Below are 14,345 nucleotides of genomic sequence, written 5' to 3'. Positions count from 1 at the left end.
AAAGCATATTTTCAAAAAGTGGTATCTGTGCAATAACAAGGCATCAATTATCGCTATAGTCAAAAAGGGCACAGAAATATAGCAGTAATAGAATGAGAAACAGCGTATGTGCGCTTATGGCGGTGGCAGACAAATTTGCGATTATGACGAGACTAAATTAATCAATATTCCAGAATGCAGATTAGTCATGGACCATGCAGGAGCAGAGAACACAATTCCTGACTGAAAAAGTTGACAAGAGCGCTATGACGACATTATGAGGAGACACACTCTAATGTATGTCAGTCAGTCTGCTCTAAAGAGAGCCATTTTCATGAAGCACCAGCTTAAACAATAGTCAAAAAGCGCAAAATTGTAGCTGCAGTGAAGATGAGGGGAAACAACTCTCAAAGGAACGAAAGGTTCCGTTTTTTTTTTAAATTTCAGCTGAGCTTGAGGAACCAGAAATTCCAATTACAAGAGAGCCGTTGACCGTGTAAAGAATGGAATGCACAAATCCTGTGCGAAATGCGCGTCAAAGGTGCTACAACAGTAGTATGGGAGAAATTAGCCCTACCAGTAGCTGACGAACAGCGCGGCAAAAATCATGGTTCCTGTCAGAAACTCCTGAACTCTGAAGGAGGCGCTGCTGCAGGCATATTGAAGGAGGCGCGGCCAAAGTGAAACCAGGCAGGCGCCCGTTGTCAACATCGGGGGCGCGGCTTCATGAGGAGAGTGAGGCGGCCTGAAGGAACACGTCAGGCAGAGTGCGCCGGGCAACATCACCACAGAACATCGTCGAGGCGGTCAGCAACAGAGAGCCGTTGTCATGCCTCCGAAACCCGCCCAAATCCTGCCCCCCATCTTCCGGCTGCAGCAGGGCACGGAGAGGAGATTCCAAAGCCGGTGGAAGGTGAGAGTATTCCGTTAAGGGCTCATCCCGCGGCGGAGCTCATCCGTCAGGCGGCCATCTTCCTGCGTGGCCAGACCACGCCCCCCCGCAAATACATTTTGATTTTGAGCAGCGTATAATTGTGTCTGTCAATCTTGGCTTGAGTACATGCTCACTTAGGGCCTCATGTAGGTAGCTAAATACCGGTCGGTAACGGCCGAAATTCGGTAAATATCCCGTTACCGACCGGTATTTAGCTATTTGGGATGTAGGAGGCATAATTCAGGATTCGGTAAATTACCGAATCGGTAAAATACCGAATCGGTAAATACCGAATCCTGAATGTAGGGAGCACTCTAAAGAGTGCAAATTAGAATTAAGAATTCGTTATTTACCACCAAATACAGGTTGGTGATAAATAACGAATACCTTGCAAAACGCAATATTTTGCAGATGTAAGAGTGCCATGTGGCAGACATACATGCCCTTAGGGCATGTATGTGCGCCACATGTGCACACATGCAAGAATCAGGGGTGCAACAGGGTGTCAATGTGACACCCTGCCACCCTTGTATATGCTCCCCCCATTACCGAATCGGTATTTACCGAATCGGTAATGGTGACTGGCTTCCCATTGATTCCTATGGGCCTCCAGGCCCATAGGAATTTATGGCAAGGTATGCCCCATTACCGAATCGGTAAATACCGATTCATATTTACCGAATTTTTCCGATTCGGTAAAATTTACCGAATCATTACCTACATCACATTTACCGATTCATAAATACCGAATTGGTAAAATTCGGTATTTATGAATCGGTAAATGTGTTGCTACCTACATATGGCCCTTAGTGATCATTATAAGGAAAAGGACAGACTTGGGGGTAATGAAACAAACTACTTACAAGTTATCTTCATTACCCATAGGATAGTCTTCATAGTAAGATCCCTCCTTCCCTTTCTATGACACAATTATTGGCTTAGTAAAAAACCAGGAAATCTGGAGGGAAGGAGGTATTTTATATGCATGACATATTTGTATTTTAGTGAAAAAATGAAAGGCGGCTTTGGTAGCAGCGTTCTATAGGAGGTGGGTCGACCTCACTAAATGATTACTATAAGGAGGGGGACTATCCTAAGGGTCATGAAAAATCCTGGTAAGTAATTTGTTTCAGTAAATGTAGTGGTTCGTGTTGTAGAGCCTGAGGGGTAGTATCTCTTGAGTGGTTGAACTTCACAGTGAAAACAGGAAGACTCTGGGCGCCTCCTGCACTTTTTCTGTTGGAGATACAATTTGGCCCACACCCTCCATTCAAAAGACATTCCTGCTCTTGTAATATAATTGTCAAAAGTCACACTGGAAATTCAAAAGAACATACAACTATGATGCCCTTCATGGCTAATAATTAGCTAAATTAAGTAGTGGTAGTGTTTCGCCATTTAAAAGGGTGGTTATCACAACCAGGGCACGTAATCCCTTCTTTGTCTACATAGTTTGATATTGTTTTTTTCAGATGCATAACCAGCAGTGCAAGAAAAAGTATGGCGCCACTGGCTTTGCGAAGGTATAATCTGTTTTTTTGGAGTGGAGTTTGGTGCTGCAATATTGTTATCATTATTAAGGTAAAGAAAAAAATCTGCAAATTCCATTTTGTTATCATGTGGAAGTAAACTTGTGTTTAATAGTGCTCCATGTCTGTGGGAGAGAGTAGAGGGCAGCGAGGAGGCACACGTTAAGTATGAGTTTTGTGCATGAAAGTTTATTTTCACACTAGTTTATTTATTTATATTTCTGTATGATTTGACAACCATTAGGGAGATAACATTCAGCAAAGAATTCAGTAGTGACCAATACCGGCATAATAATTGCTGTTTGCCCACGTCAAGATTATCACAGTATACAGTGTTTACACCTTGTATATTGCCACATAATCTGCGTATCTACATAAAAACACTGAAACAAAATTTGCCGTTGTTCATTTCACATTGCAAGAAATACCCAGATCATATACCATGTGGAGGAAATAACAGTGTGACCTCAACTGTATAATGCCAGGGATTATGTGTGGTGTGAAGGAGAAAATTGACAGAAGCGCAAACAATAAGGAGGACTAACTTTCACACCAGTTTAAAGTTTTTCCGAGATATGAGGCATGTAAAACCAATTAGTTTGCTTTGGATCAGAATCTGGGATGTCAGCTTCCATGATACACTATTACAACTTAGGTATAGAAAGATTGGAAGCCTTTGTAATGAGTGAAAGTTTCTACCCCTCTTCAGTGAGTGAAAGTCACTACTCCGCCGTAGAGAATGAAAGTCACTACCTTCTGTCAAGTGTCCTGTGTGCTGATTGAAACTTGTGTATGGTCTCTCTTCAGTTTCAGTAGTCGAACCCTATCCCCTCCCAAAGAATCACAGTCTCTCAATCTTCCTCACTACCATGAAGAAAAGCCTCTTGTATAATGAAATGTACCATGTAGTGTATTTAACTGAAGGCAGTGTAATTTTCCATTTTCTGTATTATTTTTATTGTTTCTAGAATGCTTCAATAAGTTCTGCTTGCACGTAGTTATCTAACAAGGGTAGCTTGCAAGTCAGTATGGTAGATAGCCATTATATCGTTGATGAGAAGGGATCAACCAAAAATGCTAGCTATTTGCCTCCTCTGACTTTTGGCCTGAGCTGAATTCGAGTTAACATAGGGAGGACCAGGCCGTCTACTAGAGTTACTGGCTGCTTCTACGATCAGTGATGCTTTGCGCACATCATCATGCCAGCGTTGAGGCTGCCTCACCTTCCTTTTCACACTTTCTCCCTCCAAGAGTCATGCCAGCCAATCAAGAGGTTGGGAAGAATTGGTAGGCATGAAAAAGGTGGACATAGGTGGACATATGAGGGACGTGGTCAACCAGGAAAGGGGATGTGACACTGGGAGAGAGTGAAGGGACACTTTAGAATCCGGGTTTACTAAGTTATTTCAGGTCTATGACCTTTTGCCAAGTCTGAAAATTCCTTCTGTGAAATGGCAGTGAGCTCATGAAATATATTTAAGTCCATCTTCAGAAAGGTGGTCCTGCATTAATGTTGACCAAAGGTAGGTTTTTAGTCTGCTCATCTGGAAGTCGTAACATGCTTGTTTGAGGCAGAACACATGGCCAGTCGAAAATTGTGCTTAGTGGCTTAATTCACCTGATTGCAGGATGTGTGATTGGCAAATCACAGGTTTAATTCTAAATGCATCTTCCATTTCCTTTGAGATTGGATACGTGAGTGCCAATCAGTTGGCAGTATTACCACCTATTTAATAATCTACCAGGAATCTGCACGATCCTAAATTGAAATAAATTTGTTGTTGTTATAATCCCACATTCAGCAGTCCTCGTATGACATGGGTACATCCATGCAGCAAGCCACCAGGCCTAGAGAACTGGGATAAAGGTAGTTTCTTTGAAATAACTTTGCAACGCATGGTGGCTGATGGGCAGCGTCTTGCACTGAGATCACTTCAACACACACATAAATTATGACTTTTAATAGCATGTGATAATAATAAAAAACATGCTTTCACCTGTTCTAAAGCCCCAGAACATCAAATCTAGTAAAATATTAATGTTTTAGATCACGCAGGAGCAATATGCATTAGAAAATGTACATTTGTTATTCATTTCTCCAAAAAGTAAAGTATTTGAGAAGAATTACCATGTTCTCTAATAGTTGTTCCTAAAGGTCTATACTAATTATAGCAATTAGCCTTACTTGACTAGAAAAAGGGACATACTGTAATGTGGCACACGAAGCACCATGCTGATAACATGGTTGCTTCTTTGTCATTGTAACACTGGAACCAAGTAGTGCACACATTAGTGTCTTCATTGTGCAGTCCTTTTGCCTTGGTAACCTGCTGTACACAATATCATAGTTATGCTGCTTTGTACAGACCCAGCCTTGCTTTCACAGCAGAGTATCAATTCATAAGCATTTAGCTGCCAACCTACACTAGTTTGAGGAGCCAGGACACAACAATGTAATGCCTGCACATGGGGAGTTCTGGTGTACTGCCTCTACATAGACATCATCCTGGGTAAAAACAACAGGACGCATACCTTAAAGCAAAATCTACATCTGTCTTACAATGCACTCTGAGAAACCGGTCCTCGGTTTCTTCTAAAATTGGCACCAGCCTTGCGTTGAATGCCTGAGGGCACTCACTAAGTTAATTGAAAACGTATACAAGATGTAAGTTGAGCTGTTTCTTATAAAGGGAAATGAATGCCCTAGGGCATCTTGGCACTGACCTTACTAACAACATAAGAAAAGGTATGACGATTGAGGAATATTAAGAGCTTTCCTAAACATAACATAGAATGGTCCTACGTTTTGGGCATGCCAAGACAGAGTGCATTGCAAATAAAGGAAGTAACAAAAGAGAAGGATGCTTACCTCTACCCCCTTTACCCACCCCCATCAACCTTCTGGGCTTTATTAAATCGAGGGATTGAATGCAGGAAAGATGAGCTAAAATGAAGGGATCGACTAGACTTGGAAGCAATCACATAAGTAGCATGGAGCCTGTTTCATAACCAGTACAAGGCAGAGCGTCTTGTACTGGATCCTTCTATAAACTGGCAACCACTGCACCTTCCTGCGAGCCTTGGAGAACCTATGAAGTCTGTTGAAATCTATGACCAGTCATGATGAAATATTCGGAATTCTTGAGTACTGTAAATAGCTGACTCAGGAAGGGTAGTGTAGCAGGCAGTTGGAAATTCAATCTAGAAATGATAACATGAACAAACCAAATGTATGAATGGCACAGAATAAAAAGAAGGGTTTCTTTAAGATCCTCTTTTGGAAGTAGCCGAACAATCCCTGCCACAACGGAATGAGGTAGGTGGAAATGCTACCATAGTAATCTTGTCTGATTGCATTCAATACAGCCACAGGGACTGTTTCAGTGCCTATACTAGTCAATAAACTAATCTAGTAGCATCTAACAACTGGCGCTCTTCAAGATGTTTAGGAAGCCGGTTAGCCAGAACTACTCACCATTTTTAGTGACTGTTGGCAAAAGAAAGATGAACCTATAATTAGCTACTGCGGTAGGGTCCCATTTTGACCTCTGTATTATTCGCCATACCTCATACACAGTACTGTCTTAGGGACCCCTCTGGTTGCAACCTACAAGTATCTCTCTGAGGAGGCTTGTAGCCCACACTGGCATTCTGCATTATGCTAGTGTGAGGAGCCCAATAATGAAGCATGCCACCTCTGGCTGGGGTAGGACTTCAGTTCAAAAAATGACTTTTTTTCTTAGTGATGAAACACTACCCACATCGCTGTACAATTTAGCTTGGGGTATTTATGTCTTTATATATAATTTCAATACATCCCTTTCTGTACAAGTCTGGGAAGTAGATGCCAGAAGAAGTAGACAGGGGCTGGATATTCAGTGTCTTCATCTACATGGCAAATCATTCTATTTCCTCTTACACTAGCATGACACATCTATGATGAACCATTGCAGAATAGAGAAGACCAGGCCTGCCAAATTGTGTCTTCTTACTTTCCAATGATGTCTGATGTTGAACGATTCTCGTAGTACAAGGTGATTAAAATAGAGAAGGTTCCAAGCAGTTCTCCCTGTGTCTGTCAACGGTGATTTAACCACTTTAATCCATTCCGAAGTGTCCGCATGCTGCATTGTTGCTCGTTTAGGAAGGTGCACTTGTGATGCAGGAGTGAAATGTAAAAAACATTTACACTCACCTACATTTCTTGTAGACGTAAATAGAAGCCACAACTTGCTATATTCAAACGCCTGGTCTCTAGTTTGTATGTATGTAGACAGTATTTCTGTAGCACAAACCTAGCTAAAAGGAAACTGGGCACTGTACATGGTCAAAAACAAGCATAATATCAACGACTTATAGGAGAGGAAGCTGAGTTGTGGACGGTTAATGCATTGTGATGTAGTGTTCCTTAAAGAGGTGAATCTTTAACTCTTTCTTACATTGGAGCGGCGTTGGGTGGTCCTCATGAATACTAGCACATTGTTCAAGATCCTGGGTGCATAGGTGGGAAAGGCCTGCATTTTTGTTTTATTTCCTTTTTTATACTTCTTAGTCTGCAATAAGATGGTGTCCTGGTTTGGAAATTGGTTGGAAATGCAGTGGTATTACCAACTGTGCTGATGGATGATGAAAAAAATGAAGTCCTCTTGCTTGGCCTTTAGCTTGATTTCTTCCTTTAAAGACAGTTTTGGTGGTGCCACTTTCTATGCGGATGGATGATGGAAAATGCTGTAGTGTCACTCTCTATGCAGCTGGATTATAGGAAATCATTATCTATTCAACCCAGCTCTAAATCAATACCTGCCATCTTCAACAAACAGCTTAAGTACTGAAGATATGGGGCATAGACTCCAGATTTATTTCACATGTTCGCCACATGCTAGTCGATGCCTAATGTTTGGCATGCTATGCTATATTTACAAAATGTTTGTGTCCCGCTCACATTTAGTAATTAAGGTGTCACAATATCCTTGTGAATATTGGTGGAAATTGGACTTTTGAGTTCAGCTGTATTCCCCTGCGTAGTTTACTGCTCTTGAAAGAAAGCTTGTATTGGTTGCTCCCAAATATGATCATTGGCTCCAGAATCTAGTGACCTGCTTTATTTCCTAGATTCTCAACCCCAGAAAGGGGAGGGATGGAATAGAAATGCATTTAATAAATGTTGTCCTTTAATTTATTTTCTAGAGGATGAAGTTTTCTATATTGAATAACTTTTAAATATATTTAATCTCTGTAACAATGTATCAGAGTTTTTTTGCGTTCATTTGCTATAGGGTTAATGGCTTATCTATATAGCTAATCTTTTACTTCTGTATTGGTAATTGCCAAAAAACATAAATGAAAAGTAAGAGAATAATTGTGTTATACTCGATCTGACTCAACCTTCATACCACCTCCCATGTGGTAGGTCTTGACAGCTGCCTAAAAGAGTCCAGGAGATTTTGGCGGCCCATCACTCTATCTGAAAAAAAACATGCAGCTCCTGGTTGGCAGGGAACACATGAAGCCTACAATAGTCTCTGCAACTTCTGGATGTGGGAAAAAGGGTTCTAGGGCAGTAAGAGCCCAATTGTAATATGAATGCTTTCAAGATATGGGATAAGAATATGTAATTTGATTAACCCGAGATTGGCAAGACTAATATTTTTGTCATTTAGGCCTATCAAAAGCACTGCCTCTTGTGGATCATACAAATGAATTGTAACCTCTAACTGTAATCTTCCCACCAGTATGTCTTTGTAGGAGGTTTGAAATGTAAACCTTCTCAATCACTAATCATTGTGCAATATTCTCTTGTTTCCAGATTTTGCAAAGAATCTCGTATTCTCTAGGCATGTCTTCAGAACTAACTGACCGGTATGTAGCGGCTATGGTGCTCAGTGGGGCCGGTGATGCTCTCGGCTATAAGAATAGCAGTTGGGAGTTCTGCAGAAGTGGCATGAAGATCCATACAGAACTGGCTAAGCTGGGCGGACTGGAGAAAATCGATGTAGAAGGATGGAAAGTCAGCGATGATACAGTCATGCACTTGGCGACTGCTGAGGCACTGGCTAAAGCAGGGAAGGACTTCAACATGCCCAAGCTGTATTCTCTCATTGCAAAGAAGTACCAGGACTGTATGGAGGACATGGACGGCAGAGCTCCTGGTAATATGACTTTTTAAATCAGTTACTACTGTACTCTTCTCTGCTCCAGCTCTGAAGCCCAGTCATATGTGACAGATATATTCTGCAGTTATGCTAATATTTACAGTCCATTTTCCACCTTTAGTAGGAAGCGGAGCAGCAAAGGAAGAGCAAAATTTTGCAATAGAACGCCGTGCTGTCCGGTATGGAACCATTCCATTCCGCAGTCTTCTTCCGAAGCGGTGCTCCTCTCCACGGCGTGGGCAGCCGTGTGAAAATGAATATCAAAGGCCCAAGAGCAACGAGAGGTCACTCCAAAAAAGCATTTAAAAAAAAAAAAATCGGCAGAATTCACACTGCGTGCGCGAATCCTGCCAAAAAATGTGAAAAAATGAAGCGTGATGTTCCCGTTCTTCATTTCAATGAGGCCCCCGGGTGTGCCAGGTCCCGGCGGCAATGCCAAAATGAAATAGCCTGGGCCCGCGGGGGTCCCCACAGCCCCGGGGACCACCACCTCCACAGGGCTATGCTAATTATGTGCGGGGAAACGCACCCCCCGCCACCTCCCCGGGGCTTCTTTCAAAATGAATGTTTGGGGAAGGTCCCACCCATGCTGCCCCGGGGACCGCCACCTCCCCGGGGCTTTTTTAATTGTATGCAGGGGGCATGCGGCCCCCCCACAGCCCCATGGACCGCCACTTCCCCGGAGCTCTCTTTATTCAGATTTGGGGATCCATTATGGACCCCCAGCCCCGGGGACCACCACCTCCCCGGGGCTTTGAAAATGAAGGGAGGGGGGCCGCGCGCCCCCCCTCCAGGAGCCCTTGATGGCCCTGGGGACCGCCACCCCCTAGGGCCGGCTTCTGCAATGTCCGGTGGTGCCCACTCCCGGGACATTGCTGTTTGCTATGGCAGAGCGGAAGCATGGCTCCCTCCCTGTCATAGCAAACTCTGCTTTGGTTTTTGGAAGCAAGAGCAGAAAACCTGCTCTCGCGTCCAAAAACTAAAGCAGGATTGCTTTTAGGCAAGGGGAGCCAGCATGTCAGCAGCTCCCCTTGTTCAAAAGCAATGCCGACTCCCGTAGGAGGCGGGGAGCCGGTGGGACCATGGGGGCATTGGTGTTCCCCCCACCGTCCCCAACTGAGAGGCCAGGCCCTGGGGGATGGGGTCCCCAGGGCCAGAAGTGGCCCGGGATGGGGGCCACGCGGCACCCCTCCCTTTTATAAAAAGAAAATGAATGGTCTGGCTCCAGGGGATGATCAAAAATAAAAAATATTGACCAAGCCCCGAGGGGTTTTGGGGTCCCTGGGGCCAGAAGTGACCCAAGAGCGAGCAATGCCCTGGGAGATGGGGTCCCCGGGGCAGATAAAAGCATTAGGAGGGGGGCACTCTGCCCCCTCCATTAAAAAATAAAATAAAAAGTGTTTCTGGCCATGTCCCAGGGGATGGGGTCCCCGGGCCTGAGATTGGCCTCGGGAGGGGGGCCCCCTTCCCTTTTTTTGTAATATTATTTTTTTAATAAATAAGGGTCAGGCCCTGGGGGATGGGGTCCCCAGGGCAAAAAAAATGTCAGAAGAAGGGGGGGGGGGCACACAACTCCCCTTCTAAAAAATGAATTTAAAAAAGTTGCATCTTGCCAGTAGGCCACACCCCTTTCGCCACCACTCTGCAAACGCGGCCCCTGGCGTGTTGTAAGTTGGGGAATTAATTCCCCTTGAATACTGAGGGTCCCTGGGGGCCAACTTGCCCACCAGGTACTTCCACTAAGCGCCACAGAGCTGGATTGCAGAGAGGTGGTCCGAGGCCATGGCCTTTTTTACACCACTCTGCATACACAGATCGTGGCGCACTGCTGCTCGGAGGATGAAGTCTACTTGTGTCCTTGGACCACCTCTTTGCAATCCAGGTGTGTGGCGCAAATTGGCGGTACCTGGTGGGCTAGTTGGCCCCCAGGGTCCCTCAGTATTCAAGGGGACTTAATCCCCCAACTTAGAACGCGCCAGGGGGCGCGTTTGCAGAGTTGTGGAGAAAGGTGGCGTGGCCTTTGTCCACCTCTCAGCAATCCCACTGTGTGGGGCTTACTGGAGGTAAGAGGTAGGCTAGTTGGCCCCTAAAGAACCCCCAGCAGCGAAGGGGACTTCAATCCCCATCCAAGAGCGCACCACGGAGCGTGTTTGTAGAGTGGTGGGAAAAGGGGGCATGGCCTACTCTTTGAACTTAGCATTGCTGCTGTGTGGGACTTACTGGAGGTAATAGGAGGGGTAGTTGGACCCCAAAAATGTCCTTGGGGGGCCAACTACCCCTCTTGTTACCTCCAGTGAGTCCCGCACAGTGGGATTGCTAAGACGTCTTCCTATGGTAAGTGATGAGATAATCACAAGGAGAAAAAGGATATTTCTCTTTGTTGCGAGTCCGTTAGAATCTGACGCAGTCCCGCTAACACCCACAGCAACATCCATGGAACTCCCCTTTGATGCAGTGTTCTGCACTAAAGGGGCCACGAAAAGCCATGCCAAGCAGCCTTGTGTGGCCTTGTAATTACGCTGCCGCACATTGCCCCACCGGAGCATCTAAAAAGTGACATTCTGATGGATACTTCTGCCTGTGGATTCCTCACCTTCTGAATATCCCCTGCGCCAGCATTCCGCAGAAAAATTATTTCCTAGCTCTCCCACGTCGACGAGGACGTCACAATAGCACGGCTCCGCACGTGGCACCGTATGATGTCATCGGAGCCACATAAAGACCTTGTCAGCATGCTGACGTCAGTTCCCTTTTTTCCGCCCCGTCGATGCTCAATGGTTTTTTCAGGGCTCTGCATTTTCATTGTGAAAAACTTTGTTTCTCGTAGTTTGTCAGAATGGCTACTTCTAGGAAGACCGGATTCAAACCCTGCAGAGAGTGTGGCGGACACATGTCTATAACAGATCCGCATGATGACTGCCTGTGGTGTTTATCCTCGGACCACAACGTCAAGGAATGCAGGAGCTGCAGGAAAATGAATCCAAAGGCTAACAAAGAACGTGAAGCCAAATTGTTTATGGCGAAAGCCAAGAAGGTTAAAGAGAGGTAGTAAGAGGGTGAAGTCTTCGTCTTCTCACACTTCGAGGTCGAAGAAGCATAAAAAATCCAAGAGGAGAAATGCCTCTCGACATTGATCTTCGAAAGCCAGGGTCTCGAGATCAAGGTCTCCGACTCCACCTGAGCGACCTCGGAGAAGGGACTTCATCTCTCCTACTCCTTCTCCTCAAGCGATGCCAGTACCATTTCCCGCTGCGGCATCACAGATTTCAGAGGCTTCTTCGCTTCATGAAGAATCACCGTCTCCAGCGACGTCATAGGCGCCGGGTGGGTCCTCTCCAGGCCGTGTGGCTTTACCTGAGAGGGTGCCGTCCCCGGCTCCGCAGGCTCCAGTACGACCTCAGGTGATTCCCATACAGAAAGGTACGGATCCATATCCTCCTTTTCCTGCTCCTGGGGCTGACTCTTCGCATTTTCTCAATGCGTTGTTTGGTTTATTTACAAGAGCCTCGACTCCATTCGGTGCGCCTTCAGGCCCCGTGGGTCCTCCTGCATTCAACCTGGGTGTGCCTCAGTTCTATCCCCAGGCACCTTTTATGCTGTCGACTCCAGCTTGGCATTTCCCGGCGCAGAAATCGTCTACCCTGGCTCCCCGCACTCCTTCAGCTGCCGAGTCTGCTCCACCTCGGATTCGACACCGCTGGTGTCTTCTCTGGCGCCGCGTGTGGCTCCACCGACGCCGTTGCCCAGGCAACGCTCCAGGAGAGAGGCTCAGAGATTGCTTGAGGAGGTGGAGTATTTGCAAGAACAGGAGGAAGGAGAAATTGTGCACTCCGTGGATGAGTTTGAAGGCCTTCAGGAAGCTAGTGGCCTAGATACTTCCCCCTGAGTATGACTTACCATCTGCAAGTGGATGTGTTGTGCAGGACGATGCACCTTACCATGTTGTCATAAAGAAGGCAGCTGATTTATTGGGCCTAAAACTTCCCTGTGTGGAGATCAAATCCAATATACTCACAGAAGTTTTGAATACTTCTTCATCAACTTCTGAGCCCCTACTTCCATTCACAGATGCCTTAACAGATCCAATTCTGGAGGTGTGGCAGAAGCCTTTGTCTGCTCCAGCTGTATCTCGTTCTATCTCGAGAAGATACAAGCCTGCCCCTGGTGATCCGGCTTTTTTGTCATCACATCCGACACCGGAGAGTCTAGTTGTTCAAGCTTCTTGCTCAAAACAGTCTTCTGGTGCTTTTCCTACCATTTTGGGTGACAGGGACTCAAAAAAGACAGAGCAAGCTGCGAAGAAAGTGTTTTCATCTGCGAGTATGGCTCTAAAGTCAACTAATGCGACTTGCCTTCTTGGACGATATATACATGCATTGATGGACTCTGTTGTTCAATTGGCTCCTAAGTTGCCTGAGGAGGATCGTGCCAACTTCTTGGACATCCTTTCAGATTCGCATGCCGCAGCACGACAAGTTATTCAGTCAGGCATGGACACTGCTGACTCTGTGGCTCGTGTTATGGGATCATCTGTGGCTACAAGGAGACAGGCTTGGCTCAAGTCTTCAGGTTTTTCGGCTGATGTGCGGGCAACCTTGTTGGATTTGCCCTTTGATGGGTCAAGTCTCTTTGGTTCTAAGGCGAACTCAGCAATAGAACGTTTCAGAGACAGTAGAGCTACCGCAAGATCTTTAGGCCTCCAGGTGCAGTCTAGAGGTTATGGGTACAAGAGATATCGGGGCTTTGGCAGATCTGCTTCCTTTCGTGGCCGCCAACAATTTCAGCAGAGCCATCAACAGCAAAATCCCTTGTACAAATCGTACAGAGGGAAGAATAAGAGAGGTCTTAGGGGTGCAAATCGTCAACAGACCTCTTTCTCTTCCTCTACCTCCCCTCCTGCCACAGTCTTAGAACATGTTGGTCCAGTTGGAGGTCGGGAGTCCCACTTTCTATAAGATTGGAGACTGATCACATCGGATCGTTGGGTCTTGAATCTTGTAGAGAATGGGTACGCCCTCCCATTTTTGGAGTTTCCTCCTCCTTACCCTCCTCGCCAGGGTGGTTGTTCAGAAGACCACTTGCTGCTTTTGCAGTAGGAGGTTCTTACATTACTCCAAAAAGGTGCGATAGAGGTGGTTCTGGAGCAGGAAAGGGGTCAGGATTGTTACCCCTGATTTTTCCTGATCCCCATAAAGGATGGTCGTTTGAGACCAATCTTGGACCTCAGGATTTTGAACCTTTACCTCAGGCAGGAAAAGTTCAAAATGTTAACCTTGGGTCAGGTTCTCCTTGCGTTGCAACAGGAAGACTGGATGGTGTCCATCGATCTGCAGGATGCGTATTTTCATCTTCCCATCCTGAAGTCGCATCGGAAGTATCTCCGGTTCACGGTGAGATCGCAACATTACCAGTTTGCGGTTCTTCCGTTCGGTCTCACTTCCGCGCCTCAAGTCTTTACAAAGGTGATGGCGGTGGTAGCGGCTCATCTCAGAAGGTCAGGGGTTCCTGTTTTCCCCTACCTGGACGACTGGCTGTTGAAAGTCGAATCTCCAGAGTTGGTTTTGTGCCACTTGCAAGTGACAACGCAACTGTTGTTCAAGTTAGGTTTTTCGATAAATGTACCCAAACCTCACCTGGTGCCTTCTCGGCGCAGCCTATTCATAGGGGCAATACTGGACTCTTCTGTATGTCGGGTATTCCCGCCTCCGCAGAGGATTCTCGACATACAGGAAATTATTCCTTTATTTCACA

At 45.8% G+C, this 14,345-nt stretch overlaps 1 protein-coding gene across 8 annotated transcripts in view; it reads left to right on the top strand.

Annotated features, from left to right (window-relative positions):
* LOC146857922 (ADP-ribosylhydrolase ARH1-like) overlaps positions 1-14,345 on the top strand; it is a 153,036-nt gene that overhangs the window by 67,124 nt on the left and 71,567 nt on the right. For 4 of the 8 annotated variants that reach the window (XM_085648649.1, XM_085648651.1, XM_085648645.1 and 1 more), the window contains one exon: positions 8,249-8,591. In XM_085648649.1, coding sequence (XP_085504775.1) covers positions 8,249-8,591 — 343 coding nt within the window. Of the gene's footprint in view, positions 1-2,385; positions 2,495-8,248; positions 8,592-14,345 lie in introns of all 8 variants that reach the window. The other 4 variants (XM_085648647.1, XM_085648646.1, XM_085648648.1 and 1 more) reach the window with 2 other exon arrangements.

This window comes from Triturus cristatus, chromosome 3_2 (genome assembly GCF_964204655.1).
Source record: "Triturus cristatus chromosome 3_2, aTriCri1.1, whole genome shotgun sequence".
NCBI classification, from domain to species: domain Eukaryota; kingdom Metazoa; phylum Chordata; class Amphibia; order Caudata; family Salamandridae; genus Triturus; species Triturus cristatus.
Note: the sequence above shows the minus strand (reverse complement) of the source record. Positions and strands in the feature narration are given on the sequence as shown.